Source organism: Dendrobates tinctorius, unplaced genomic scaffold (assembly GCF_039654945.1).
Source record: "Dendrobates tinctorius isolate UK_male_01 unplaced genomic scaffold, ASM3965494v1 ptg000203l, whole genome shotgun sequence".
Taxonomy (NCBI): Eukaryota; Metazoa; Chordata; class Amphibia; order Anura; family Dendrobatidae; genus Dendrobates; species Dendrobates tinctorius.
In genome coordinates this window covers 6,173,787-6,199,662 of record NW_027361870.1, presented here as the reverse complement: position 1 = coordinate 6,199,662, position 25,876 = coordinate 6,173,787, and the positions used below count along the sequence as shown (strand labels likewise).

Below are 25,876 nucleotides of genomic sequence, written 5' to 3'. Positions count from 1 at the left end.
AGTGACCTGGGTCTGCTGGCACGGGAAAGGAAGAGAGAGAGCAACATAGACTGAAAGCCTGATTCTCCATAAGAAAGAAAGACTAGTACGGAACGTGAGGAGTAAAAGGGAACAGAGGACGTGGGTTAGAAGAGAACCCTTCCTAGAAGTTCCAAGCGCAAGGCCGGGGCCCGGTCCCCGAGGTTATAAGGATACTAATGGTCCTACAGCAGACACCGGAGGAATAGAAGTAGTGACCACTTTATTCCCACACAAGACTTGGGGGCACAACAGCAACTGGATAGTGAGCCGGGACTTAGCAGCAAGAAGTCCCCGAAGCAGGCTACAGCTGTCTGCCGTACAAGTAGAGTTCATAAGAACAGTGGACAAGAGGAACTCCAGTGTAACTCAGTACTAGAAGTACTTCATAAAAAGGCGCTATAAGAGGAGGCGTTCAGAAAGGCACATATTGGCAGAGTGTTGGAAAGGAGTATTCCATCTGGCCTGGAGGTTGACTGAGTCCCTGACCCGGAGGACACGGCATGGAGGCAGGCACCTGTTTGCACAACAGACTGAGTAAAGCTTTGGAACTACATGTCCTGGTGTCCTCCACTTATTCCTGCGCCAACCTGCCCAGCACTGCTACATCCCTTGCGCCTGACACTACACCATCTACGTGTCACTTCACCTACTCTGCCCTGGGACTACAGCCCTGCCTGTGGAGGGCTATAACATCACTGCTGCACCACACCATCTGTCTCAGAGGATCTGTCTGCAGCGTCGGCTTACATCTTCATTGCCGAACACCACAGGTGGCGTCACGACTTACACATTGACACTGAACATTTACAATGGGCGCCCAGGGCCACGGGCCGGGTTCCAGCTACTGTGATATCTCCCATTGAGGACAATCGGGCCCGATACCGAGTACCCCACTGCCCTGGGTGTGAGGGCGACCCATAACCTACATATGTAGTTTCCGCCCATATTTACTTCTACAGTTGAACACCAGTATTCTACCTTTTCTTGGATGTTCATCAGCTTCTTACAACCAGGAATGGAGGTTAGCCGTATCAGAGCAGCTAGCGCTTGACATCTTTTCCGTATCCAGTCATCTGTAGCAGAAGTGTTTTCGACCAAGAACTCAAGGAGACCTAAGCAAGCTTCCAGCAGCACCCATTCCAGGTCCTGAGTAATCGCTCCCCTCTGCAGGCACCGGCACAAGGCCCTGGCAGCCCAATCTGCGACACTGACAGATATAGGTGAGATACTGATATCATGTCTGAGCGTCAACACCAATTGTTGCATGTTTAATGCCTAGGTTTTTTTTATGTGATTTACTTTGTCTCAAAGGGATTTTCTGGTTCTGAGTATTGTAGTCTTCAAAAATTATCACCTATTCACTAAATAGGCAATAATTATTAGATCAGCAGGGGTACCTCTCCTGGTTTCCTCACCCATCCCCACAATGGGGGAATAAAGTTTCCTGATCTTGCTGTGGCCAGGAGCATTTGAATAGAGTGGTCTGCAGTGCATGCACCATGGCGCTCTATTCATTGTCTAAGCAAGTGACGATGATAGCCAAGTGTTGTGTTCAGACATCATCATCAGTACTATAGACAATGAATGGTGCATGCGCGACAGCTTCTCCATTTAACTCCTCCTTATGAACATTTTTCAGCCAGAAAAGAATCAAGGAAAAATAGGGTACCAAAATCCCAGTTCTGGTGATCGGTGGAGGACCTGGCATTGATATGCCCACCGACCTGACGATTATCACTTAACTTTTGTGGATAGGTGAGAATTTTTGGTGATCAGAATACTTGCTTACAAAGAGTGTCTCTCACCCAACACAGAAGGGTAAGGAACTGGCGACAAGACAGGAAACTTCGTAAATGTTACGTTCTCTAATGGGATATAGTCAGCAGTGTGGACCGCAGGGATCTGTGCTAGGGCCGATTCTTATTAACCTCTTTATTAATGCCCTTGTGGATGGGATTGAGAGTAAAGTGTCAGTCTTTGCTGACAACACCAAACTATGTAGGATATTAAAATCTGATCTTGACATTACAATATTACAAAAAAGATCTGGATAAGATGACTGAATGGGCAAATACTTGGCAAATGAGGTTTAATGTAGATAAATGTAAACTAATGCACCTGGGACGAAGTAATCCTATTGCTGCATATACTGTACATTAAAGCATACTCACGACTACAGATCAAGAGAAGGACTTGGGTATTCTGGTTACAGGTAAGCTGAGCAGCAGTTCCCAATGTATTGTTACCCCTCTATAGATCACTGGTGAGGCCAGATCTACAATATGGGATCCAGTTTTTGGCTCAACATTTTAAAAAGGATATTCAGAAGTTAGAATCAGTTCAGAGGTGCGCAACCAGATTATTACAAGGGATAGAAGGCCTCTCATATGATGAGAGGTTGGAAAAATTGGGCTTGTTTAGCTTAGATTGTGATTTTTCATTTATTTTAATTTTATGTGACATCTATATATTCCATATTGGCATTTAGCCTTTACTAGCTACTTGGCATGAAGTGCCCTCCTTGTGTCATCTCGTACATTTGATCACATAGTGTTGGCGGTAAGCGTATCTGGGCAGTTGCGAGTGAGGACAGAATTCACTGTAAGCGGAGGCCAAAAAATAGTGACATAATTAGATTACTATGGGCCCCAGAGCAAACTTTGAACCAGGCTTGGACTAATCCCTACACCGTTGCCCATCATAGCAGATGGTCAACCAGTGCTAGAATACTTAGCTCCACAATGGCTGCCTGCAGTCATCACCGCTGGTATGGATCATCAAATAGTTGGCATTTCCAGGGATGCCGCTGAAACCTTGAGGGGTCACTTTTCACCTAAATCACTCAATATTAGGAAGCCTTGTAAAAGTTTGCCAATTGTAAACCACATAAAAAGTTTTTCTTAAAGGACCCCCTTTACTGTGAAGAACAGCCAGGCGTGCTCCCATAGAGAAGAAGGGACAATGTCACAGACCCTTGGCTTAGTTTTTCTCATGCAATAGTCTCTACGGATCAAACATTTATCTCATATTCTCTGGAAATATGCTAAACACCTCTCTTACTATATAAGCTCACTTTCCACAGGTAGAAACGTATGAAGATATACAAAGACAAATGGAAGCAATTGTCTACAGCTATGATTTCCTCTGTTATAGTTCTTTTTTTTTTTTACTCTCTTCTATTAAATGTAAACGGCACTTATTTATTTTTTTTCATAAATCAGCATTACATGTGAAGAAATTGTGAAAAAATTGTGAAATACATGTTAAAGAAAAAAGTATCTCTTCCCCACTTATCAGTCCATTCGCTTACAAAAACTGCTCAAATCTGTCTACAATCTGCCTGCAGTGAGGGATCAAATTATACCTGCTAGCGTTAAAACGCTGTGGTGAGGGGAATGGGAGCAACCGCAGGGAAACAAAAGCAGAAGAACCGCTGAGGCTTCTAGCGCAGAGGGAAAAGACTGCTAAAAATACAGAGACAAGGTTACATAATGTCCAAATATTGTAGGATTTTTCACAGACAGGACAACTTATTCTGAAACGTCCCCTGATGAAGTAAGGTTGAAACGCGTGTCGAGGTCGGAGGTGAAAGCCGATGTGGTGACGCATTCTCTTTTTGAGTATACCTGCCTATAATCCATCTTTATCTTTTTACTATTGATTTATTATTTTTATTTTATTTATTTTTACAACTGATTGCACTGTTTGTGTGCATTACATTGCACCAAATTTATATAGCTCTAACTTTCACAATTGGATTGTAATAATCTTTGCGGATATACATATGTGCCTATACATACCGTAACTGTTATCATCCCTTGGTAGTATTTTGCCAGCTAGTGGTTACCCCTTGTACTGTCTTCTTATCTTGATTATTGTGTGTCTGTCGTCGGCCTCCCCTTGCTTTCATTGCTTTTTTATTTTATTATTAAAGCGAACCTGCAATCTGCAAGCGATGCTCTTAATCTGAGCAAGCCCTGCCCAATTTGTCGGAGCGAAATCAAAATTTTGACTCCAGCAAAATGGCAACGGCGCATGCCTGTCACTGTCATTTAAGCCCAGTATGATGATCATGAGGCCAGATCACCACATAAAGACCCCGAACAGGGGAATCTCATTAACTCAAAACTGCAAAGATTACACAACAACCACAAGACGGATTTCTTCCACCCAGGTATCATTGTAATCAGTATAATGGCACCGACCTGACACTGCCTGTAGGTTACTGTACACAATCATGATGACAGGTTGACTTTAAACTTTTAATTCTTATTGTATTGTTGTATACCTCAAGTATTGTTCATATATTTTGGTCTGGTTTCAGATCATTATAGAGTAACGCTTATATGATAATTGAGGCTCTTATTTATGTTGGAATTACTTTATGGATTATAGGTTTCTTTCGTATTCATAAAGTAGATAACCTTCAAGCGTACATTAATAATAATTATAATAATAATATTGTGGTACTTACAAGTGGAGAACCTGCTGTGAAGTCATGAAGGAGGAAGAAAGTTTTACAGGAAGGTTCTTCAGTAAGTTCCCAAATTTTAGAAAGCCACAGAGTAATTGAGCATTGAGCGGAGACAAGAGATTCTCAGCCAGAAGAGCAGAACTGAAATACATTTAGAGGTCAACGAATTCATTCAGTTTGTGTCTCGTAGTAAGAATGGTGGCATATAGGAAAATACTATAACGGCACGGACCCCGTTTTCCTGCAGAAAAACCTTTTGGACGTTCTTTCGGGACTATGGCGATTTGTGATAATGCTGCATGTTAGCACCCTGGCCGTACAGTGTCCACCACATCTCTCTGTATCCTTGAACTAAGCTGACAACACGTTTTGGAGTGGCAAGGTGGACTCGTCTGGGACGATTCTTGTGGACACCCTGCCACAAATTAATTGTCACACTGTGCCTCCCGTGACTCTGGCTCCAGAGAGGACACTGTGGCAGACATCTAGCAGAAAGGAGCTACTCGGAACGATTTTGCATACGGAAAAAAAAAAAATCTCTGACGTGCGAATAAGCGCTTACTCAGACAACCGGCACATGCTTCCCTTGCCTGCAAAGAGGCTGCCATCTACAGGTAGGGCAGAAAACATACATGACAGCGTATTCACTTTGTCATCACCTGTTAGCCCTTGTAGTAGGGGCCTAAAACTAAAATGACAGAGGTAAATCAAGTACATGCTATAGGCAGAAATCTCTCTACATGATAGTTTTAGCAACAGGAGATTATGAAAACTACACTAAGCAGCCCAGTAAGTGACACATCGCTGGACTCAGGGTCTCTGTTTCTGTATTATGCTGCTCTCAGATTAGTTGGCAAAAACTTGGTGACAGATTCCCTTTAAGTAGACAACTCATTTAAAAGGGTATTCCGATCACAGACAATAACGGTATTTTACAGACTATGCCCTCAGTGTCTGATAGATGTTAGTCCCCCATTTGGTACGAGGAGAGTAGGAAGGGATGGAGGAAGGAAGGACTTTAGATAGATTGGTGCATTATATATGTACATTAGTACTGACTTCTCCTGTGCGGCATGCTTGTTGATGAAAGCCTCTATTCCTTGCTGGAGGTAAACGATCGCTTCCTGCACTCTGGCTCCAGGACCATTTTCTTGCTCTAGCAGAGCTAATCCAACATAGCATCTAGACCCCAGACACAAGCACAGGATATTACACTAACAGGTTACAATTATTTGCCATATTGGATTGTGCGAGTTGTATTAAAAACACATTGAAGTATTATGATGTTTAACAACAACTGCTATTATTACTTCAGCCGTGTATGTTTTACTCTGAAATGCTGCAGCAAGTCCAAAAAAAAAAAACCATACTTTGAAAAGCCGGCCGAGGACCAAACATCTAATGACTTGTCCGAGGTAGGTCCCTGGCGAGCTCCACTCCCCATGACTGATGGGGTTCTCCTAATGGACACATACATAGGTAGAGACTTGCCATTTTATGGGAGCGGGGCTGGGTCCGGCCGCCTGGGACAGGCCTTGGAGTAGCCATCCAGGATAAAGAATGCCCGGACGGCTTTTCAAAGTTGTCACTGAAAGACTGTAATGTTTCAGAGTAAAACTTACACGGCTACAATAAAACAGTTGATGACTGATTCATGCTGCTCGTGGTTTGGGCAGCATGAATCTCATGTCAAGTTCTCTTTAAAGGGAGTCTGTCAGGACAAAATAACTTTGGTGCACCCATGGTGTGGCCGAGCGGATCAGCGCACATTCCCACCTATGTATTCTCCATCTATCTCTGCCCTCCTCGTCCTTGATTGACAGCTCTGGCTTTACAGGAACCACAGGAGAGATAAATGGAAAGTTAGTAGGTGGTAAGGTCCACTGACCACACCAAGGGTGCCCCGAGTGGCTATGCTTGGTTTGAACAGTCATTTTTTGCTTTATTTTAGATTATTAATATACCAGGTCCTTTTCCGCCTATACCCTATTTCTTTCCTCCCTGAATGCAAAAATAACTCGTTTCCATGAGATTATGGAAACTTTCAGTGGGTTTCGGGAGATTCGCCATCTCTCTATATTTCAAGAGTCTTCCAGATATTCTGTCACTTAGGCAGGGGTCACACTTGCGAGAAACTTGCACGAGTCTCGCATCTCAATACTCGGCACTGCCGCCGGGACTCGGGACCGGAGTGTGCGGCTGCATGTATCTCTATGCAGCTGAGCGCTCCGGTCCGAGTGCCGGCGGCAGTGCCGGGTATTGAGACGCGAGACTCGTGCAAGTTTCTCGCAAGTGTGACCCCCGGCCTTACATACAACCCCTTTAAATTTGAAATACTTAAAAAAGAAGTTAGTAATCACACCCGCTAGTTGTAATTTGGATTTTACAGTCGTTTCAGTGGGGAGGATCACTCCCGAACACTGGATCGAATTATAGCGGAGGCGGCAGAACGTGTTATTTATTTAGGCCCACGTCTTGTGCGTACAGGTGGGCAACGCTTCAGCTCCATAATTCTGGGTATTTCTCAAGCGCCAATGACGGAGGAGAAACATTGTATGCACAAGGATATCCAATACTTGTCCCTTGGAGGAATTATATTGAGGGTATATCGCCCCTGTAGAAGGTCTCGTTTATGCAGCAGTGTGATCACGGTAAGACGTGCCTGTCCTCACACGGCTCGGCGGCATGGATCATGGTCATGCACTCATATTACTGTAAATGTGAAGAGTATCAGTGTGCCTCACAAACAGATGACACAATCATGTCACACAGAAGACGATCTGAAGGAAAGTATCACGTCACCTGGCAATGGCAGATGCTGGTTGCAGTGCCAGGGAGTTTTGTAAGAACATCAGGGCCTCTTTGTTTGGTTTCCGTAGCAACAAATGTCGGCCCACATGAAAATTGTATTGCCAGTTATTAGGATCCAGTGAAAGAGCATCTTTATACTTCAGGAACGCCCGTGTCACCGCACTCTCCTCACCCCGAGAGAAGACGCTGGCCTGCAATAAAGAGGAGTGATGGGATCAAATGTGGAAAGGATAAACCAGTCACACAAAGTCAACTAACACCTCGTCTGATACCATGCAGATGCTCATTTCATCGTCTTTTCTCGTAGATTCACTTCTCTAGTAGACGACTATTTACACATGGGCCTGCAAACATATTGCGCCACAGATTTGTTTTAGAAGAACTGATATTTATTTTATCATGATGGCTAAATGGACCAACAATCATAGTGAAAACGCTGACAAGTTCTGCAACTCTGCGTAAGGGTGAGTCAGGTCTCTAGAAGAGATGAGCGAATATTTCAATGTTCGGTTTGCGATCGCAGAATTTGCAATAATCGACGATTTATTCGTCGAATATTCGCTGAACATAACCAAATGCCATTCAAGGCAATGGGAGGCAAAAACAAACGCATGCACAACACCTTATAATGGCCCCAAATGCTGCCAAAACACATCAAATGAGGGATAGACATCAGGAAAGTGGCCTCAATTCACACATAGTACAAATTTTAGCATGGCACTGCAGCAATCAGCCAGGCAAGAGGTATCGGGGTCTGGGACAGCATTTACAGCTTTCAATTAAACGTCACCGTAAGACGAGCTGGGTGACAGATCGGTGTAGGCTTCCTGTGCTGGGAGCCTTGATACCACATGCAACAGCTCAACCTGCTTTCATACTCAGCCACACAAATATCATATAAATTCCGTAGACTACTATTGTCAGAAAGATCTATGGATCGTAACACGGGTAGTTGACTCCAAGGAAGTGGAGGGCTGATGGTCTCGGAGGCCTACTGCTACAGTAAACAGGCATGAAGGAGACCCAACTAGGAGTCTACACATTTGCAAAAATTAGTGGCAGTCTGCACTGTTGTAATGCGTGTCTCATTAAGGCAGCCGTTGTGGGCACGGTGGAGGCCCTAGAGGAGATAGAGGAGGAGGCAGAAGCAGTGGAGTAAGTGTTAAATGTAGAGGTGTCATGACACAGGACAGGGTTTTTTCTCCCGTCCTGGTCAGGTAGGGGTTAACTTTGTTTAGCCTCTCTTTGGTTCACGGAGGGCTATTTAGGTCTGCTTCTGGTCTGGTTCTGTGTCAGTGACACTTCTGCTTACCCGGCTTGAGTTCCTAACCCAGGTTATTGTTCTGATATTGTTGTGCCTCTGTGTGTTTGTGTTTTCCAGTGTATGACCCGGCTAGGACTCTATTTCTTCTGTCTCTTGATTCAGTACTGCTCTGTACTCCTAGGTTCTGATCCCTGACTCTGTCCTTGACCACTCTCTGTCTTGCCCTTTGGACCCGCGCTCCCGTCTGGCTACCGACTACAGCTTGTCCCCCACCATCCTTCTGTCTCGTCCCTGGCTACTGCTAGTCTTCCCAGCTTCTAACCTCGGCTTGCCTGACTATGCATCCAGTGCTCATCCAGCTGTCGGCTCTCGTCCGTTCACGGAGCTTGACTCCGCCCCCGGCGCCTCCCTGGCTGTCACGTGATCTGCCAGGTCCTGCTCCGTGTACCTCCCGCACTGTGGTGTCCGTGCATCAATGTAATCTCCTCATCTTCCTCCTCAGATGACCTACTCAGCTGTGTGCCTCTATGTACATGCCAACTGGGATCTAACACATCATCATCATCATCCTCTGTGTTATCACATTCCTCGTCCTTGGAGTCACCCTCCTCCTCTTCCTGTCCTGACAGCACAGTACAGTCCGCGTAAGCCTCAGATAACTGAGTTTCATCAGGATAACCTCCCCCCAGTGGTTAACATCTGATGATGAGGGTCAGGATGCTGCTCGGATCCTACTTCGTCCCGCCCCGGATCCAAGTCAGAAAAATTTTGTGCATTGGTGCAAATTTCCTCCTCTTGACTCTGTGAACCTTTTGAGTACACTTCTGATGACCTTGGCATAGACTGTGTGAACAGCTCTTCAGACTCGCCCATCTGTGGTTCCGTACAGTCAGTTGTACGGTTACAGAGTTGGGACGCAGGGGGAAGCAAAGGTAATTTGGATGCCATCTCTGTGGATTGTACTGGGTGTGATGTTGAGGTGGAGGAAGAGGAGAGGCCACTTGAAAGGTAGTGGAGTAACCTGTTCAGTAACAGAAGTTGTCAGTTGTCTTTGCATAGGACGTGACGCTGTTGGTTCACTAGCGTTTTCACAAACATTACCACCTACCCCATGTAAATCTTGAACACCAAGCCTAATTCCCCTTCCACCACGGCCTCGCTTTTTCCCAGTCATGTTGGTCAGATAGTGTGGAAGGAGCACAGAATTAGCAACAAAAAATTAGATTTTAAACTCGGCAACAGCTCTGCAAACAGCTGAATTTCAGCAGCAGTAAATTACAAAGTGAAATACGGCGTGCTGTATCGCGTTAGTCACAGAAATAAGAATTGTTTGAGCATGGATGAGGCATGAATGATAAAGCAGATATGCTACAAACAAATTGAAAGTGTGATGTCCCCTACTGAATCACAACAGAAGATTTTTTTGTGGCCTCTGGATCAGGCCTCTATAACACACTAGATGCTACAAGCAATTTGAAAGTCAGATGTCCCCGACTGTATGACGTTTAGCAACAGAAATTTTTTTTTTTTGTTATGTGCATGAGAACTGCAGACAGCTTAATTTCAACCCAACAAAATGACAAATTGGGATACGGCGGGCTATATAACGTTTTGCAATGGAAAAATTATTTTTTTAACGTGCATTAGTTCTGCAGACAGTTTCATATCACCACAGCACTAAATGACAAAGTGGGATACAGCAGGTTTTTTCACATAGAGCTAGTGAAAAAAAATTATTTAGAATGCTATACTCGTGCATGGAGCACAATAGACGCAGTGCACAACACACTTGTAGGACATGTGCCCTGCTGGCTTTGTCTGTGGACCTCAGTAATGGCAAAAAAATAAAAAATGCTGGAAGGTAAATTTAACAGCCACACTGGACACTATCTACCTACACTATCTGACTGTTATACAGCCGCCTAGCTAACTAGCTAAAATCTTGCTGCTAACAGCGCCAGCGTCAGGAGCAGCCTCTCTGCGCTGCTAGAGTGTCAAAATGGTGCTAAAACAAGATGTCCACTCTTTATATGGAGAGAGACAAGAGATTTCAGCAGCCAATGACACCAGCCGTTGTGTCAGAACCACGTTGTGTCAGGGACATTGTGATTGGCTAGCCGCAACGTGCACACTTAAAGTTAGTAAAAAAAAAATAAAAAAATAAAATTCCTGTTTACAAGAACGCCGTGCCTCTGGGCTCTGCAAACCCTCTCCCCTCATCAAACACGTGCCAAACGCGCATGATACACCACCATTATCGTTGCTAAAGTGCTGAAAATACTTTTGTGGCAACGTAAACATTTTCCAACACTATTTACCAAATGCTACCGATTTTTTCCAATTTTATAAAATTTTGCTCGTGTTTGCGATCACGAATCCGAATGTGCTATATTCGTGACGAATTTATGTTTAGCGATGGATTTCCGAACAAATTCACTCATCACTGGTCTGTAGCTCGCTTCATGGGATATCTTAGCTGGACAGTTAGGTTTATTGCCCATGTGCCACCCATCGTCTTAGCCAGTGAGCCACGGCTCAAGTGCTTACACCTGGCAGGCGATTGAATGTGGGGCACTAATGGACAAAAGATTATCCTAACAATATTTACACACACTAGAGCAATGTCGGTCAAATTTGCTAACTATCGTATGTTACCAACAATCCCAACAAGTGATGTTGAGGCCATGTTGAATTTCATTGAACATCCCTTTTGCTAAATGGGAGATAAACAACAGCCAGAGAGGAGCACTGAACAAGTAATGGCCCTATATAGCATTGTTAGTGTGGCGCCCCCAGGAGTATGGTCGCCACAGTGGCATTGCCTTCCTCCTAGGGAGAGTGATGTCATGCCTGGAAGCCAAGAAGGGTCTCTCTGGCAGTTAACCATAACATGCAACACAGTTCCCACTCCGGGCCAGCAGATGGAGCTCTGAACCAATACTAAGGGGAAGAGCTTCTCTCTGGGGGCCAGGAGGGGAAATTGGTCAGTTAGTGTGGGCGTCGTGTGCAGACGTGGAGAAGAGCTGGGAAGATTGAGGAAAGTGGAGAGCTCAGTCCCAGTGATAGCGCACGATCTGGAGTCTGGTCTCCAAGGGTGTATGGAGACTAACGGTCCTGCAACAGAAACCAGAGGAATAGGAAGCTGTAAATGCCCTATTCCCACATAATCCTAGGAGGCACAACAGCGACGGGTGAGCCAAGAGAGGTAGAAGGTTACGGCTGTCTGCCATGTGAGTGGAGTGTGAATAACATCAGAAAGGAGGAACTCCAGTGTAACTCAGTACTGGGAGTACTTCATAGACAGCGCTAGTAAGGAGACTGCACAACCCATCTGCCAGAGTGATTCCTGATTTGCTTCCAGGCTGACCAGCTCCTGTGCCATCTGTACTCAGGACCCTGGACTGCATTTGCCAAGTAAAGGTAAAGAAACTGCAACCTATTGTGTCCTTGCCTTCTTGCTGCAACCTCCCCGACACTGCTACATCTCTGTGCCAGACACTGCACCTTCCTTCCCAACACCCACCTACACTGCCCTGGGACTACAGCCCTGCCTGTGGAGGGCTATAACATCATTGCTGCACTACACCATCTGTCCCAGAGGATCTGCATGCAGCGTCGCCTTAACATTTGCCGAACACCACAGGTGGCGTCACGAATCATCTATTCATAAACTTTATTCCATCACTTCACTCCCTTACATGGACGCCCAGGGACACGGACCGGGTCACCGCTACTGTGACACTCCCCAGTGAAATACCGGCCAGCTACCGAGTACGCCACTGCCCTGGCGGGCGATCCATTAACACCATACAATTGCACAGATTTTCAAAAATTGCTGTCAAATCAAAGCGATTTTGTCATTTTAGAGAAAAAAAAAAGCATCGAGATTGCAATGTATGAACATGACCTAATGTTATACTGTAAGTCATATCTATACTAATCGTCTAGGGTACTCCAGAATCAAGTCAAATTTCTGTGTAGTCTTAGCTCTGATGCTCCCCAACATGAGTAAATTAATGAAAGTAGAAATATATTGCATACAATCTCTGCACAGAGAATTTTTAGCAAGCCTTGATTTCGGTTTCTGTGTGCCCCTTGGTAGTGTGCCATGTCTCCAAGGAATGCATAAGACCCACATCCACAGAGTTACCTTTGATTATTATGAGGCGGTGGACGTGTACACTACTCATCTTTACAGTTCATTAAATCAACTGATTTATGTCAAATCGTCAGTTGCGGAAAAAGAGTCTCAGAAACTTATACCGGTATATGAAATATGAAAAAGGAAAAACAATTATATAAAAAAACAAATATAGAAAATTAAACCTCTTAACTGTGTTGAGATATGTAACTTTTCAGCTTGGCTTGTACGTATCAGACCGAGTTAATCAGTAAAATTGCTTTTAGTTGCAGTAGCTATAAAAGTGATAAATGACTTTCAGCAAGTAATTTGTAACACACGTTCCAAGCTACCGAGCCTAAAAAACAAAAAAAACAACTCAAAACCTTTCTGAATCTGAAGATCACATTTGTCTTCTCCTGATGTCACGCACCCGATCTGCAGAATGTGATCTTGGAAGATTCAGCTTTACGCTGTCCAAGATATCAAAAACAGCTTGCGCACACTTATGTCAGAGCTCCTAAGACTCCAGTATCACAAGTTCTTAGACGATCCAATAGACTGAAATAAACGGTAAATAACAGATTATGAGCTGGCACCAGGACTGGACATTTGGTTCTGGTTAGAGCCATAATCATTTTGGCTGTAAAACTTTTAGGCATAATTCCCAGATTCTACATTTCATCATGGATTTTCCTTTAGGAATAGATATTTTTCTATAATAATTGGTACTTAATTTTAAGGTACAGTTTTATAACATATCCACTGTGAAAGGGGCGCGGGGTGCTTATTCGATATCTCCAATTTTCGGCAATGGAGAGTACAACACATTCACGGTCCCAGTCCCCTTTTTTCAGAAGCTTGTGCTGACATCTAGAAATACATAGCACAGGCTGAGAAAGTGTTATAAAGCGCTTTCCTCCAAGGTCAGTGAGGGGAGACAATAGTCTCTAAAGCCATGACAAAATCACTGCTTTTAGTCACCAAGTCCAATGTGACTTTTGGTGCTAAATCTACAGTTCCTACAGAATACATAACGCAAATGGATTAAAATCACTAAATTTGATCCAGCCACGATTTTTTTTTCTTCTAATTTCAGGGCATTTATCTCAGTTTTCTGTACCTTGAGACCCCAGGAAAAAAAAACACAGGAACAAGTTTCATGTGCAATCTTACATGAGATTCTGCATTGTGGTTTGCAAAAAATAAGGCTTTGCGCCAACTAAAAAGTTCACTACATTCAAGGGTCTGGTGTACATTATAGTCATAATTTATGTCATCTTGTGGTGCAAATTTTGATGCTTTTGTTGGGTGTGTTTGGCCGTGCTTCCATCTTGTCTGAGCTTCACATACTTTTCCCAAAGTTGGCAGAGCTGGCCAGGATTGGCCTAAAAATGCAGTAAGTCAACTTCAAGTTGCTGAAAATTTTTGAAAAATTTCGAGCAGTTTTGTGCCAGAATTCTGGCCAAAAATTCCTTGATGAATTGGACCCATAGTCTTAGAAATATTTAATAAATTTGTTCCTTAGAAAAAATGGGTGAAATATACTGTAGTAAATGCACAAAAAAAATATTTTTTCCATGCCTTGCACCACATTTATTATGTTGCACCACATTTATTGTGTTGTGACACTTTTTGTGGATCATCTCTCAATGGGGTTTGGCTTCTAAATAAAAGGGACGTGGCTTAGCGAGAAATGAGCATGGTCTAAAATAAAATATCACATTCTAAAAAAAATACTCCCAAATTTTGGCACAAATTGCTGGCACAATGTAAGTAATGCTGGTGGGTGTGGACCAACTGCGCTATAGGCCGAGATAGGCTGGGCTGCCGGTAGACACCAGGTACAACTCCTGGGCAGTCCCCGGGACTGCAGCAGATGTCCGGAGGGTCAGAGGTACGGGTACGAGCTATGGGAGGGCGAGATACGAGTGTAGTCCGACAATCAGAGGTCGAGGTGGGCAGCGTGGGCTTACAGTACAAAGCCGGAGACATGGATGGAGAAGTCAAAAAGAATGGGTAAACATGCCGGGTCAATAACAGAAGACAGAATATGGAGAAATGCATAAACATAGTGCTAACAGGCTAGGAAACAACATTTGGGCAAAGACTGGTGGAAGAAGCTGCCTAATATAGACCCTTCTGCTATTGGATAGGCCAGGGAACTTAATCTCTGCAGGTCACAGTAGGTTTAAATTCCTGCAGAGAGCAGCCAAATGGAAACTACCCACTTTATAAAGCTCCCACTCCCAGACATTTTGGTGGGGTAATTGTTTGCTCCTCAGTTGCATCATTACCCATCATTACCACCATATTGGAATATTAGTTTAGAGTTCCACCCTGTCTTGTTGAGAGTTTCAATTAATTATAGGACTGTTTAAAATAAAAGATTGGATCATTGATTGTCTAAGAAGAAGTATCAGCATACAATTACAAATCTTTTTTTTTTTCAGAAACAGCGCCACTCTTTTACATGGGCTTTGCTCGGTACTGCAGTTCAATCTCATTCAAGCAATTCTTTTTACAAAGACATCTTAATATAACATAGCATGCAAATACTTGAGACACACTTTTTATTTCATCTGAATGTGCAGAAGTTGGTCATTTGTAAGTTATGTGAGGCATATATTGACATTTCTTTGTCATCCAATGGCAAATAATGCATTTTGTAGTTCTTTATATGCAGTTGCTCCAAACAAAAAACACTGCTTAAATAAAAACAGCATCCAATGTCTCTGGAGACACATAACCATAAAGCAGAAATGTAAAATGCAGTGATGGAATGGGCCGAAGAAATCAATAGATCGCACATTTAATCATCTCCGGAGGCGCTCAACCTGCAGGAGCAAAGAGATAACTCGGCACAAACTGGACCCTTGGTAATCTACTGCACAACTTGGATAATTAGACTAAAGCTGACTCAACATAATGCATCATGAAAAGTGTTCCTTGACGTCTCATGTCACTTTAACTCATTCATTACCCCACTATGGCCAGATCAGTAATTTCTTTCTTTTCTAATGGGAATAGTTTTTAAAACTTATAATAATAATAATCTTTATTTTTATATAGCGCTAACATATTCCGCAGTGCTTTACAGCTTGCACACATTATCATCACTGTCCCCGATGGGGGCTTACAATCTAAATTCCCTGTCAGTATGTCTTTGGAATGTGGGAGGAAACCGGAGAACCCCGAGGAAACCCACGCAAACACGGGGAGAACATACAAACTCCTTGCAGAGGTTGTCCTTGGTGGGATTCGAATTTCTATTAGGGATAGCAGCATATTTTTGGTTTCACTCTAAAGGTGGACATTTACACTAGATGAACACTGAAAGGACCCAACAACTTCGGTGGGATCGCCTGACCATCTAATATATACTGTATGGTGGGGCCCCTACTTTTAGCTAAAAATAAATGCCAGGAAGGACTGGGCATGATAGATTTAAAAATGCCCCATCCCTTGTTTTTACAGGATAAAGACCGTCACCAGAGATGTCTGAAAGTAGGCGGTTTCCCTCTTCCCATTGAGAATATATGAACACATGGCTGAGCCAAGAAGGACAGGAAGAATACCTAGCCACCTTCAGAAGGCCACATTGATGCCCATTGGCTGATATGTTGTTGGAGGAAAGTAGATGGGGACAGACATTTTGGGTTCAGCTTTGTTTTAACAGGGACCTGACATGCTCCTCAGGGGTGGATCATGATGGGCAGTACACCAGATGGAAGTCGCTCACCTCTCACAACCCCAGGGTCACATTGCTCCTCCTATCCTAATAATATACAGTATTACCTTTTCTGGATGACATTATGCACTAAAAGCAACATGGTACCTCTTCTTTTGACCCCTGCAAAACACGGGTATTACATACCTGGTAATGTGTTTTTCCAGGGGACATGACGGCACCACGAGAGAGGGGATCCGCCCTACGAGGACAGGAAACCTTCAAGATAAAAGGGGGCGGCTCCTCTCTCCGCATCAGTTGTTTTACAGAGCACAAGAGGAACTCCGCCAGTTAGTGCACACATAAATAATACCTATTTTACACTGCTAAATTTCCCACACCAAGGGAGTGTATAATACTAACAAAAAACACCCAGCTAATGACGTGATCAAATAGGGCGGGAATATAAGGGTGCCGTCATGTCCCCTGGAAAAACACATTACCAGGTATGTAATACCCGTGTTTTCCCATGGTACATGACGGCACCACGAGAGAGTTACAGAGATTTGTATTCTCTTTTGGGGGGGATCACTGCCTGCAACACTCTTCTCCCAAATGTGAGATCAGAGGTAGCAGATAGGTCTAATCTGTAATGTCTGAAAAAGGTAGATGGAGAGGACCAAGTGGCCGCCTTACATATTTGGTCGATGGAGGCGTCCGCTCTCTCCGCCCAGGATGTTGCCATGGCTCTCGTGGAGTGGGCTTTTAGGCCCTCTGGAACAGCCCTGCCTGCACTACTATATGCTAGTATGATGGCCTCTCTCACCCATCTAGCTATAGTTTGCTTAGAGGCTTTAAGGCCTTTCCTTGCCCCCTGGTATGAGATAAACAAGGCCCTCTGTTTCCTCCATGGTTTTGTCACCTCTAAATACTGTAGGATACATCTCCTAACGTCTAGACAATGTAACCTCTCTTCCTTTTTGTTATCAGGGTTAGGACAGAAGGATGGCAAGATTATTTCCTGAGCTCTGTGGAATTTCGACACTACCTTAGGGAGGTATGCTGGATCTAATCTTAACACGACTCTATCGTCCATAACCTGAGTGTATGGCGGGTCTGCTGATAGTGCGTGTAAGTCCCCAACCCTACGTGCCGATGTGAGTGCCACTAATAAGGCTGTTTTTAAGGTTAACACTTTGTCTGATATTGCGTCTATTGGTTCAAATGGACTTTCCGTTAGGGATGATAGGACTAAATTTAGATCCCAGAGAGGAGGTTTAGGCGATGGGACAGAGTCAGCTCTAGTACAGGCCCGGATAAATCTGGCGACCCATCTATCGCTTGCCAGGTCATAGTTGAATAATGCTGCCAGGGCTGAAACGTGTACTTTCAGGGTGCTGACCGCTAAGCCCAAGTCTAAGCCCCTTTGCAGAAACTCTAGCACTGCCCTTACCGGTACTTCCCCTTCCTGTATTGGGCCTGAGGTGGATAAGAACTTCCTCCATATCCTCCCATATATTTTTGTAGTCACTGGTTTTCTGCTGCTGATTAAGGTGGAAATCAATCTCGCTGAAAACCCTTTCTTTTCTAATAGTGACCTTTCAAATTCCAGGCTGTCAAATGCAGCCTGGAATTCGGAGGATGATTGAAGGGACCCTGTGTTAGGAGGTCGTGATCCTCTGGGAGCACCCATCGGTCTGTCACTGACATTACTCTCAGCCAATAGAACCACGGCCTTTTTGGCCAAAAGGGAGCTATCATAATTACTCTGGCTTGGTCCTCCCTGATCTTTTTCAGGACTAATGGAATGAGGCATATCGGAGGGAATGCGTACAGGAGACCTGATGTCCATTTTATTCTGAAGGCATCTACCGCCAGTGGCATGTCTGCTGGTCTTAGGGAGCAGAATTTTTGAACTTTTCTGTTGGTTTTTGAGGCGAAGAGATCTATTATGGGTTTTCCCCACCTCTGCACAATTTGCTGAAAAATGGACTCTTTTAGGCACCATTCTCCTTGCTTTAAGTGGTTCCTGCTCAGAAAGTCCGCCCTCAGGTTGTCCGCGCCTCGGATATGCAGGGCCGATAATGAAAGGAACTGATGTTCCGCCAGAGTCAGGATTCTTTTTGCTATTTCCATCAATGACCGAGAACGAGTGCCCCCTTGATGGTTCACGTATGCAACCGCTGTACGATTGTCTGATAGGACTTTCACATGATGTCCTCTCAGGTGTGTCAGTAATCCTTCCAGCGCTCTTTCGATGGCTAGCAGTTCCCACTCGTTTGAGGATAGATCTTTTTCCCCCTGAGCCCAAGTATCTTGGAGCCATAGGGTGTCTAGATGGGCTCCCCAGCCCCAGGGACTGGCATCTGTCGTGACTACTCTGGAGGCTGCATATGTCCAGGGTACTCCCCTCGGAGCGGCCTCTATCTGTAACCACCATTTTAGCGACTGGAGTACAGGATCCGGGATGGTGAGCTTCTGTTCTAACTGCCCCTGAAGCGTCAGATCGCTTTGTAACACACACCACTGAAGTTCCCTTGCGTGAAATTGTGCCCATTTTATCGCTGGTATGCAGGAGGTTAGGGACCCCAGCACTGACATGGCTTTCCTCAGAGTCATTGTTGGCTTTCCTAATGTTGTTCTGATTAGGTTTTTGATTTTCTCTTCTTTTTCCTTTGGGAGGCGACACTCCTGTATTACCGAGTCTATTGTTAGGCCCAAAAAATTCTGGACCATCGTTGGCTCCAACCTGGATTTTTTGAAGTTCAGTTGCCAACCCAGAGTCTGAAGAGTCTCTATCACTGTCTTGACTTGTTCCTGACAGTGAGCGAAATCTTTCCCCACTATCAAGAAGTCGTCCAGATATGGTATTACTAGAGCATCTTTTTCTCTGAGATGTGCCGTGACCTCCGCAATTAACTTCGTAAAGACCCGGGGGGCTGTTGCTACCCCAAAGGGCAGAGCCTTGTATTGAAAATGATGCCACTGAGAGTTTATCTGGACTGCCACCCTGAGATATTTGCGGTCTTGCTGCCGAATCGGGACATGATAGTAAGCGTCCTTGAGATCCAGGACCGCCATGTAACACCGAGGGAAGAGGAGTTTTACTGTAGATCTTATTGTCTCCATCTTGAATGATGGGACTACTAGATATTTGTTGAGGCCTTTCAGGTTTACAATCGTCCTCCAGGAATCGTCTGGTTTCTTTATCAGAAACAGGGGGGAGTAAAAGCCTTTCTTCTTTTCTTTTTCTGGAACTTCTTCCAGTACGAGTTTTTGTACAAGCGATAATACCTCCTCTTCCAAACTCTTTTGTCTTTCCTGAGATGATTGTACCGGAGTTTGAATGAATTTTTGTGGTGGCCAATGGTGGAATTTTAACTCCAGACCTGACCCTACTATCTGTCGGATCCAGGTGTTGGATGAGATCCTTTCCCAGGCTGGGAGGAAGTGAGAGAGCCTTCCCCCCACCTGAGAAGGACCGTCACTGGGTGGGTTTTTTGGCTTCTCTCGGGGGCTTACTGAAATAGAAGCCTCTCCCTCCTCTGTATTGTCTGTCGGAATTGCTCCTGTCACGATCTTTAAATTGTTGTCTCCTGACCTTTCGGCCCCTCTGAAAGGAGCGCCGAAAGGCCTGAAATGGTTGTTTCGGAAAATTCTTTTTGGTATCACTCGCTTTCTCCAGCACTTCATCCAATGCCGGGCCGAACAAGAAATTTCCTTCACATGGTAGAGAGCAAAGTTTCATTTTTGCCTGGGTGTCCCCCGGCCAGCATTTGAGCCATACCGCCCGCCGTCCTACATTGGTTAAGGCTGCTGATTTTGAGGCTAGTCTGGCCGAATCTGCTGATGCCTCTGCGAGAAAGTTCGCCGCTGCCCTAATAGCCGGCAATGATTCCAGAATCGTCTCTCTGGGAACCCCTTGTTCCAATTGATCCTCCAAGTTGTCTGTCCATATCTTTAAGGACCTAGCCACACAAGTGGCTGCGATGGCGGGTCTTAGTGCGCCAGCCGAGGTTTCCCAGGCTGCCTTAAGGCAACTATCCGCCTTTCGGTCCAGTGGCTCTTTTAGAAACCCCAAGTCTTCAAAGGGTAGGGAGGATTTTCTGGCGACCTTTAATATCGCCATATCAATTTTGGGGGCCCTATCCCAGGATGAGGATGCCTCTTCCTCAAATGGGTATCTCCTCTTCAGGGAATTTGTATTCTGGGACTTCCTTTCTGGTTTTTCCCATTCGCGATTTATGAGTGCTTTCAGTTGCTCATTAACAGGGAAGGTTCTACGTTTTCTCTTTTGCAGTCCACTAAACATGAGATCTTGGGCTGTCTTTTTTGTCCGCTCTTCTACTAGCCCCATGGTAGATCTAACTGCTTTAATGAGTTCATCCGTAGCTTCTACTGGAAATGTATCTTCCCCGTCCGAGCTACTTCCTGAATACTGCGACTTATTTGAGTCGTCCTCTGACCCTGTAGAGTCCTGTTGAGAGACCCCTGAGGGGCTTAATCTCCTAGCTTTTCTTTCCGTATCTACCGTTTGTAATGCTCTTACTGACTTGGAAACTTCTGTCTGAATTATGGCCCTCAAACTATCCGAAAATGAGGGTGTCTCCTCCGCTATGGTCTTGTTAATGCACTCCTGGCATAATTTTTTGTTCCAGGCTGTTTCTACGGGACTTTTACATAAAGCACATTCTTTATTTTTTGACTTTCCTCTATATTTCTTAGGGACCTCCTATACTCCACCCCGTCCATATATATAAGAGGAGGAGGAGAGGAAAAAGAGAGGCAAAATAGAGAAAGAGAACAGACATTAGATTACTGGACTTTCTCGAGGTTCACTCACCACTCGGACGCTTCATAGAACGGGTACCGGATCTGGAGGTTGGCTGGTCCTCTCACTGTCTCCCAACGAGACTACGGACCCCTCTTTTTTGCGGTGACGATCCGCCCGTGCGCTGCCCGAGTGGCTCACACTACTGCTGCGGTGTGCTTTTGCTTTTTCGTCTGAGCACGACCGCCTCTCCTTCGCTTCCTGGCACGGTTGTATATGCTCTGGCGAAGGGCTCTCCATTATGCTGCATATGGCTGCAAGCAGTCACCCCACTCAGAATTGGTGCTGTGACGCCCGCTCGCCTTTCCTGGCGATTTAAATAGTACCACTTTTTTTTTTTTTTTCTGGATCAGCTGGTCTCGCACCTGTGTGCGGACGCGTGCGCGCGCCCCTGTGCGCGCCCGTGCCCCCCCCGGGACCTCGCACTCTTCCTGTCTCTCCCAGGCCCCGCGGTGCTGTGCGCCCCCTCCACTTCCGGGTCGCACGCAACCGCTTCCGGTTCGGCGGCCATCATGCGCGCTCCGAGTGCGCGCTGCCCCCGGTGCGGCCAGACGACCTGCTGTGCGGGCCGGGTGAGCGCTTGGGCCCCCTATTTCGGGGCCCCCAGACACCCCTTACCCCCGATGGACCTGGACCACGGATCAGCCACACCTGCCGCACTCCGCTGATGTCATCCATGGTGGGCCTGGACTCCCATGCTGCAGAGCACCTTCTGACTGCAGGTACGCTGCGGGGTCCGGTGTCTGGCCTTCGACAGGGAGGGTCACTGTCCGTGGCCTCCGAGGAGCTCTTCTGCCCGGGCACCGATGTGTCTCCTGGGCTGCATGGCCACTATATGTCGACAGGGAGGGAGCACGGAAAGTGGCCTCCGTGGACTTCTATGGGGCAAGTTTTGGTCATCTTGGAGGGTACACGAACTATGGTCTCCGAGGCATCATTACTTCACCCGGGCAACTGCCTCACGGGCTGTGGCCATGCACTCGCTCAGGGGGGACATAGGAATATATGGCCCCCGAGGCGACTACCGGTACCTGGTGACGGGTGTAGCAGACCAGTGCCTGCCACTAATCACCTGACCCAGGCCCAGGCATCCTCTTCGGAATCTTCAAAGAGGCTTTCATCTTGAGGGTTCCCCGTCGAGGACAGGAAACCAACTGATGCGGAGAGAGGAGCCGCCCCCTTTTATCTTGAAGGTTTCCTGTCCTCGTAGGGCGGATCCCCTCTCTCGTGGTGCCGTCATGTACCATGGGAAAATACTCATTTCCCCACCAACTAGCCCTGTCTACCCTTCATCTGTGCTCCAGGTGGATTGGGCCAGGACATATTTGGACATGACTGATCTTCTTATGACTCTCTGAGTTTCTAAGCACTTTGTCCTGATTGTAGACATGGTTTCTATAGTTTTATCCACTTTTCCTGACTTTAGGCTCTGTTTAATTTGTCAATTGTTCCAACCTCTTGCTTTGTTTACAGCCGTCTAACACGCATTCCAGATTTCTAACGTTATGCTTCAACCATATATCATCTTTGTTGCGGTTACCCCGTTTTGCACTAATTGGTCAGACCTCGGTTCCCTTTTGTTTATATATACAGTTGTGGCCAAAAGTATTGACACCCCTGCAATTCTGTCAGATAATACTCAGTTTCTTCCTGAAAATGATTGCAAACACAAATTCTTTGGTATTATTATCTTCATTTAATTTGTCTTAAATGAAAAAACACAAAAAGAATTGTCCTAAAGCCAAATTGGATATAATTCCACACCAAACATAAAAAAAAGAGGGTGGACAAAAGTATTGGCACTGTTCGAAAAATCATGTGATGCTTCTCTAATTTGTGTAATTAACAGCACCTGTAACTTACCTGTGGCACCTAACAGGTGTTGGCAATTACTAAATCACACTTGCAGCCAGTTGACATGGATTAAAGTTGACTCAACCTCTGTCCTGTGTCCTTGTGTGTACCACATTGAGCATGGAGAAAAGAAAGAAGACCAAAGAACTGTCTGAGGACTTGAGAAACCAAATTGTGAGGACTCATGAGCAATCTCAACACTACAAGTCCATCTCCAAAGACCTGAATGTTCCTGTGTCTACCGTGTGCAGTGTCATCAAGAAGTTTAAAGCCAATGGCACTGTGGCTAACCTCCCTAGATGTGGACAGAAAAGAAAAATTGACAAGAGATTTCAACACAAGATTGTGCGGATGTTGGATATAGAACCTCGACTAACATCCAAACAAGTTCAAGCTGCCCTGCAGTCCGAGGGTACAACAGTGTCAACCCGTACTATCCGTCGGCGTCTGAATGAAAAGGGACTGTATGGTAGGAGACCCAGGAAGACCCCACTTCTTACCCCGAGACATAAAAAAGCCAGGCTGGAGTTTGCCAAAACTTACCTGAAAAAGCCTAAAATGTTTTGGAAGAATTTTCTCTGGTCAGATGAGACAAAAGTAGAGCTTTTTGGGCAAAGGCATCAACAGAGTTTACAGGAGAAAAAAAGAGGCATTCAAAGAAAAGAACACGGTCCCTACAGTCAAACATGGCGGAGGTTCCCTGATGTTTTGGGGTTGCTTTGCTGCCTCTGGCACTGGACTGCTTGACCGTGGGCATGGCATTATGAAGTCAGAAGACTACCAACAAATTTTGCAGCATAATGTAGGGCCCAGTGTGAGAAAGCTGGGTCTCCCTCAGAGGTCATGGGTCTTCCAGCAGGACAATGACCCAAAACACACTTCAAAAAGCACTAGAAAATGGTTTGAGAGAAAGCACTGGAGACTTCTAAGGTGGCCAGCAATGAGTCCAGACCTGAATCCCATAGAACACCTATGGAGAGATCTAAAAATGGCAGTTTGGAGAATGCACCCTTCAAATATCAGGGACCTAGAGCAGTTTGCCAAAGAAGAATGGTCTAAAATTCCAGAAGAGCATTGTAAGAAACTCATTGATGGTTACCGGAAGCGGTTGGTCGCAGATATTTTGGCTAAAGGTTGTGCAATCAAGTATTAGGCTGAGGGTGCCAATACTTTTGTCTGGCCCATTTTTGGAGTTTTGGGTGAAATGATCAATGTTTTGCTTCATTCTCTTTTTAAGACAAATTAAATGAAGATAATAATACCAAAGAATTTATGTTTGCAATCATTTTCAGGAAGAAACGGAGTATTATCTGACAGAATTGCAGAGGTGTCAATACTTTTGGCCACAACTGTAATACGCATATATTATCTTCGACTGTCATACATTAAAAATTGCTCGCTGAGCCTGACCTGGGGAATCTACTGCAGCAGAAGCCAACTCTGTAAGGGGTTCAAGGGAGGAAAAAGCCTTGAACTTCTCATAACAGTTTAATAAGTCTCATGGGCCCATAGAGAAGCAATATGTGCATGACTAATCAAGACTGGCATTTTATTCAACATTCTAGATGAACAGTGTGCTTCAGTCAGATGCACAAAATTCATTAGAGCACCACTCCAGCGGGTTTTTTTCATGGCAACATGGAGTGGTGCTTCTAATGTAAGGTCCCTGCACCTCGTCTTCTTCTTAGTCTTATACTTCTCACCGCCATCTTCACCTTCTTTCTGCGCGGCTCTGGTTAGACTTCAGCAAGTTGTGGCCTGCCGGATCGCTCCAGTGTTTGCTGGGCGAGCCGAAAGTCACTTTTCAGTGTAAGTCCACGAGACCCTCATTCTGGCTCTCAGACTTACGGCATCAGTGTCGGACTGGGGTGCCAAAGGCCCAACAGTAACATTGACTTTGGGGGGGCCCACTTTTCACCTGCATACCAATATTACACTACCCTATTTCACAAATGTACCTAAGTCTCTATATAATAGTAAACTGGGTAGTTTTGTTAATGAATGTTGATATACTGCTTTTTTTCTGTACAGAGTGAATCAAGTGAATTATGCCAAGTACTGCCCATACCATGAACCTGTGGCCCAAATTTGCACAGTGACCCACCGTGGGATTCCCCTGTTCCCATATGGGCCAGTCTGAGCCTGTATGGTATATCATGTAAGGTAGCGCTGTCATTCGGGTAGGGGATACTCGCTTGGCAGCCAAATAATCACATCCGGCACGGGGTTTCCATACAATAATACCAGTCCATGCGGTTTATTCATGCATCATAAACCATCAAATCAATAGAAAACAGCATAGCGTCAATGGCAGAGCTTCACTCTGTTAGGCCTGTGGTCACACAGGTTGTGCCATGTCCAGCACACAGTCTCTCTTAGCCTCACAGTTATATCCCCTCTCTGGGTTTACCTCATGTCTGCTTCACCACGCTGCAGACATCCATTCCCTCCAGGGAACTATCAGGCATGTGCAGCCATTAACACAGCGTTTACTTGCTGTCAGGAAGACAGCCCCATCTCTCTCAGACGGGACCTTCCAAAACGGACCAACCAGGTCCAAGCATTCACTCATGTGACCTACCCTGGCCAACTTATATGGTCCGTAGCCACGCCCACCAGGTCACATGGCTATGACCTCATCACAGGTCCTTCAACCACTCATGCACACTTTACAATAGCATTCTTAAACACACCCCCTGCGTGGGTTTGTAGGTAACTGGTTCCGCCCGTCTCACCAGTTACCTGGAGACGTCCCAAACACATTAAAACAGCACCTCAGCAGTATCACTGCTGATCAACAGACACATAAAGTCTCCATCCCAAGGCCACCC

At 45.3% G+C, this 25,876-nt stretch overlaps 1 protein-coding gene across 1 annotated transcript in view; it reads right to left on the bottom strand.

Annotated features, from left to right (window-relative positions):
* Window positions 1-25,876, bottom strand: part of LOC141057255 (uncharacterized) — a 65,379-nt gene that overhangs the window by 9,098 nt on the left and 30,405 nt on the right. The window contains exons 7-10 of the mRNA XM_073553786.1: window positions 7,298-7,497; window positions 5,555-5,677; window positions 4,496-4,636; window positions 1,000-1,228 (exon numbers count right to left, since the gene is read on the bottom strand). Of these exons, the coding sequence (XP_073409887.1) occupies window positions 1,000-1,228; window positions 4,496-4,636; window positions 5,555-5,677; window positions 7,298-7,497 (693 nt within the window). The remainder of the gene's footprint in view (window positions 1-999; window positions 1,229-4,495; window positions 4,637-5,554; window positions 5,678-7,297; window positions 7,498-25,876) is intronic.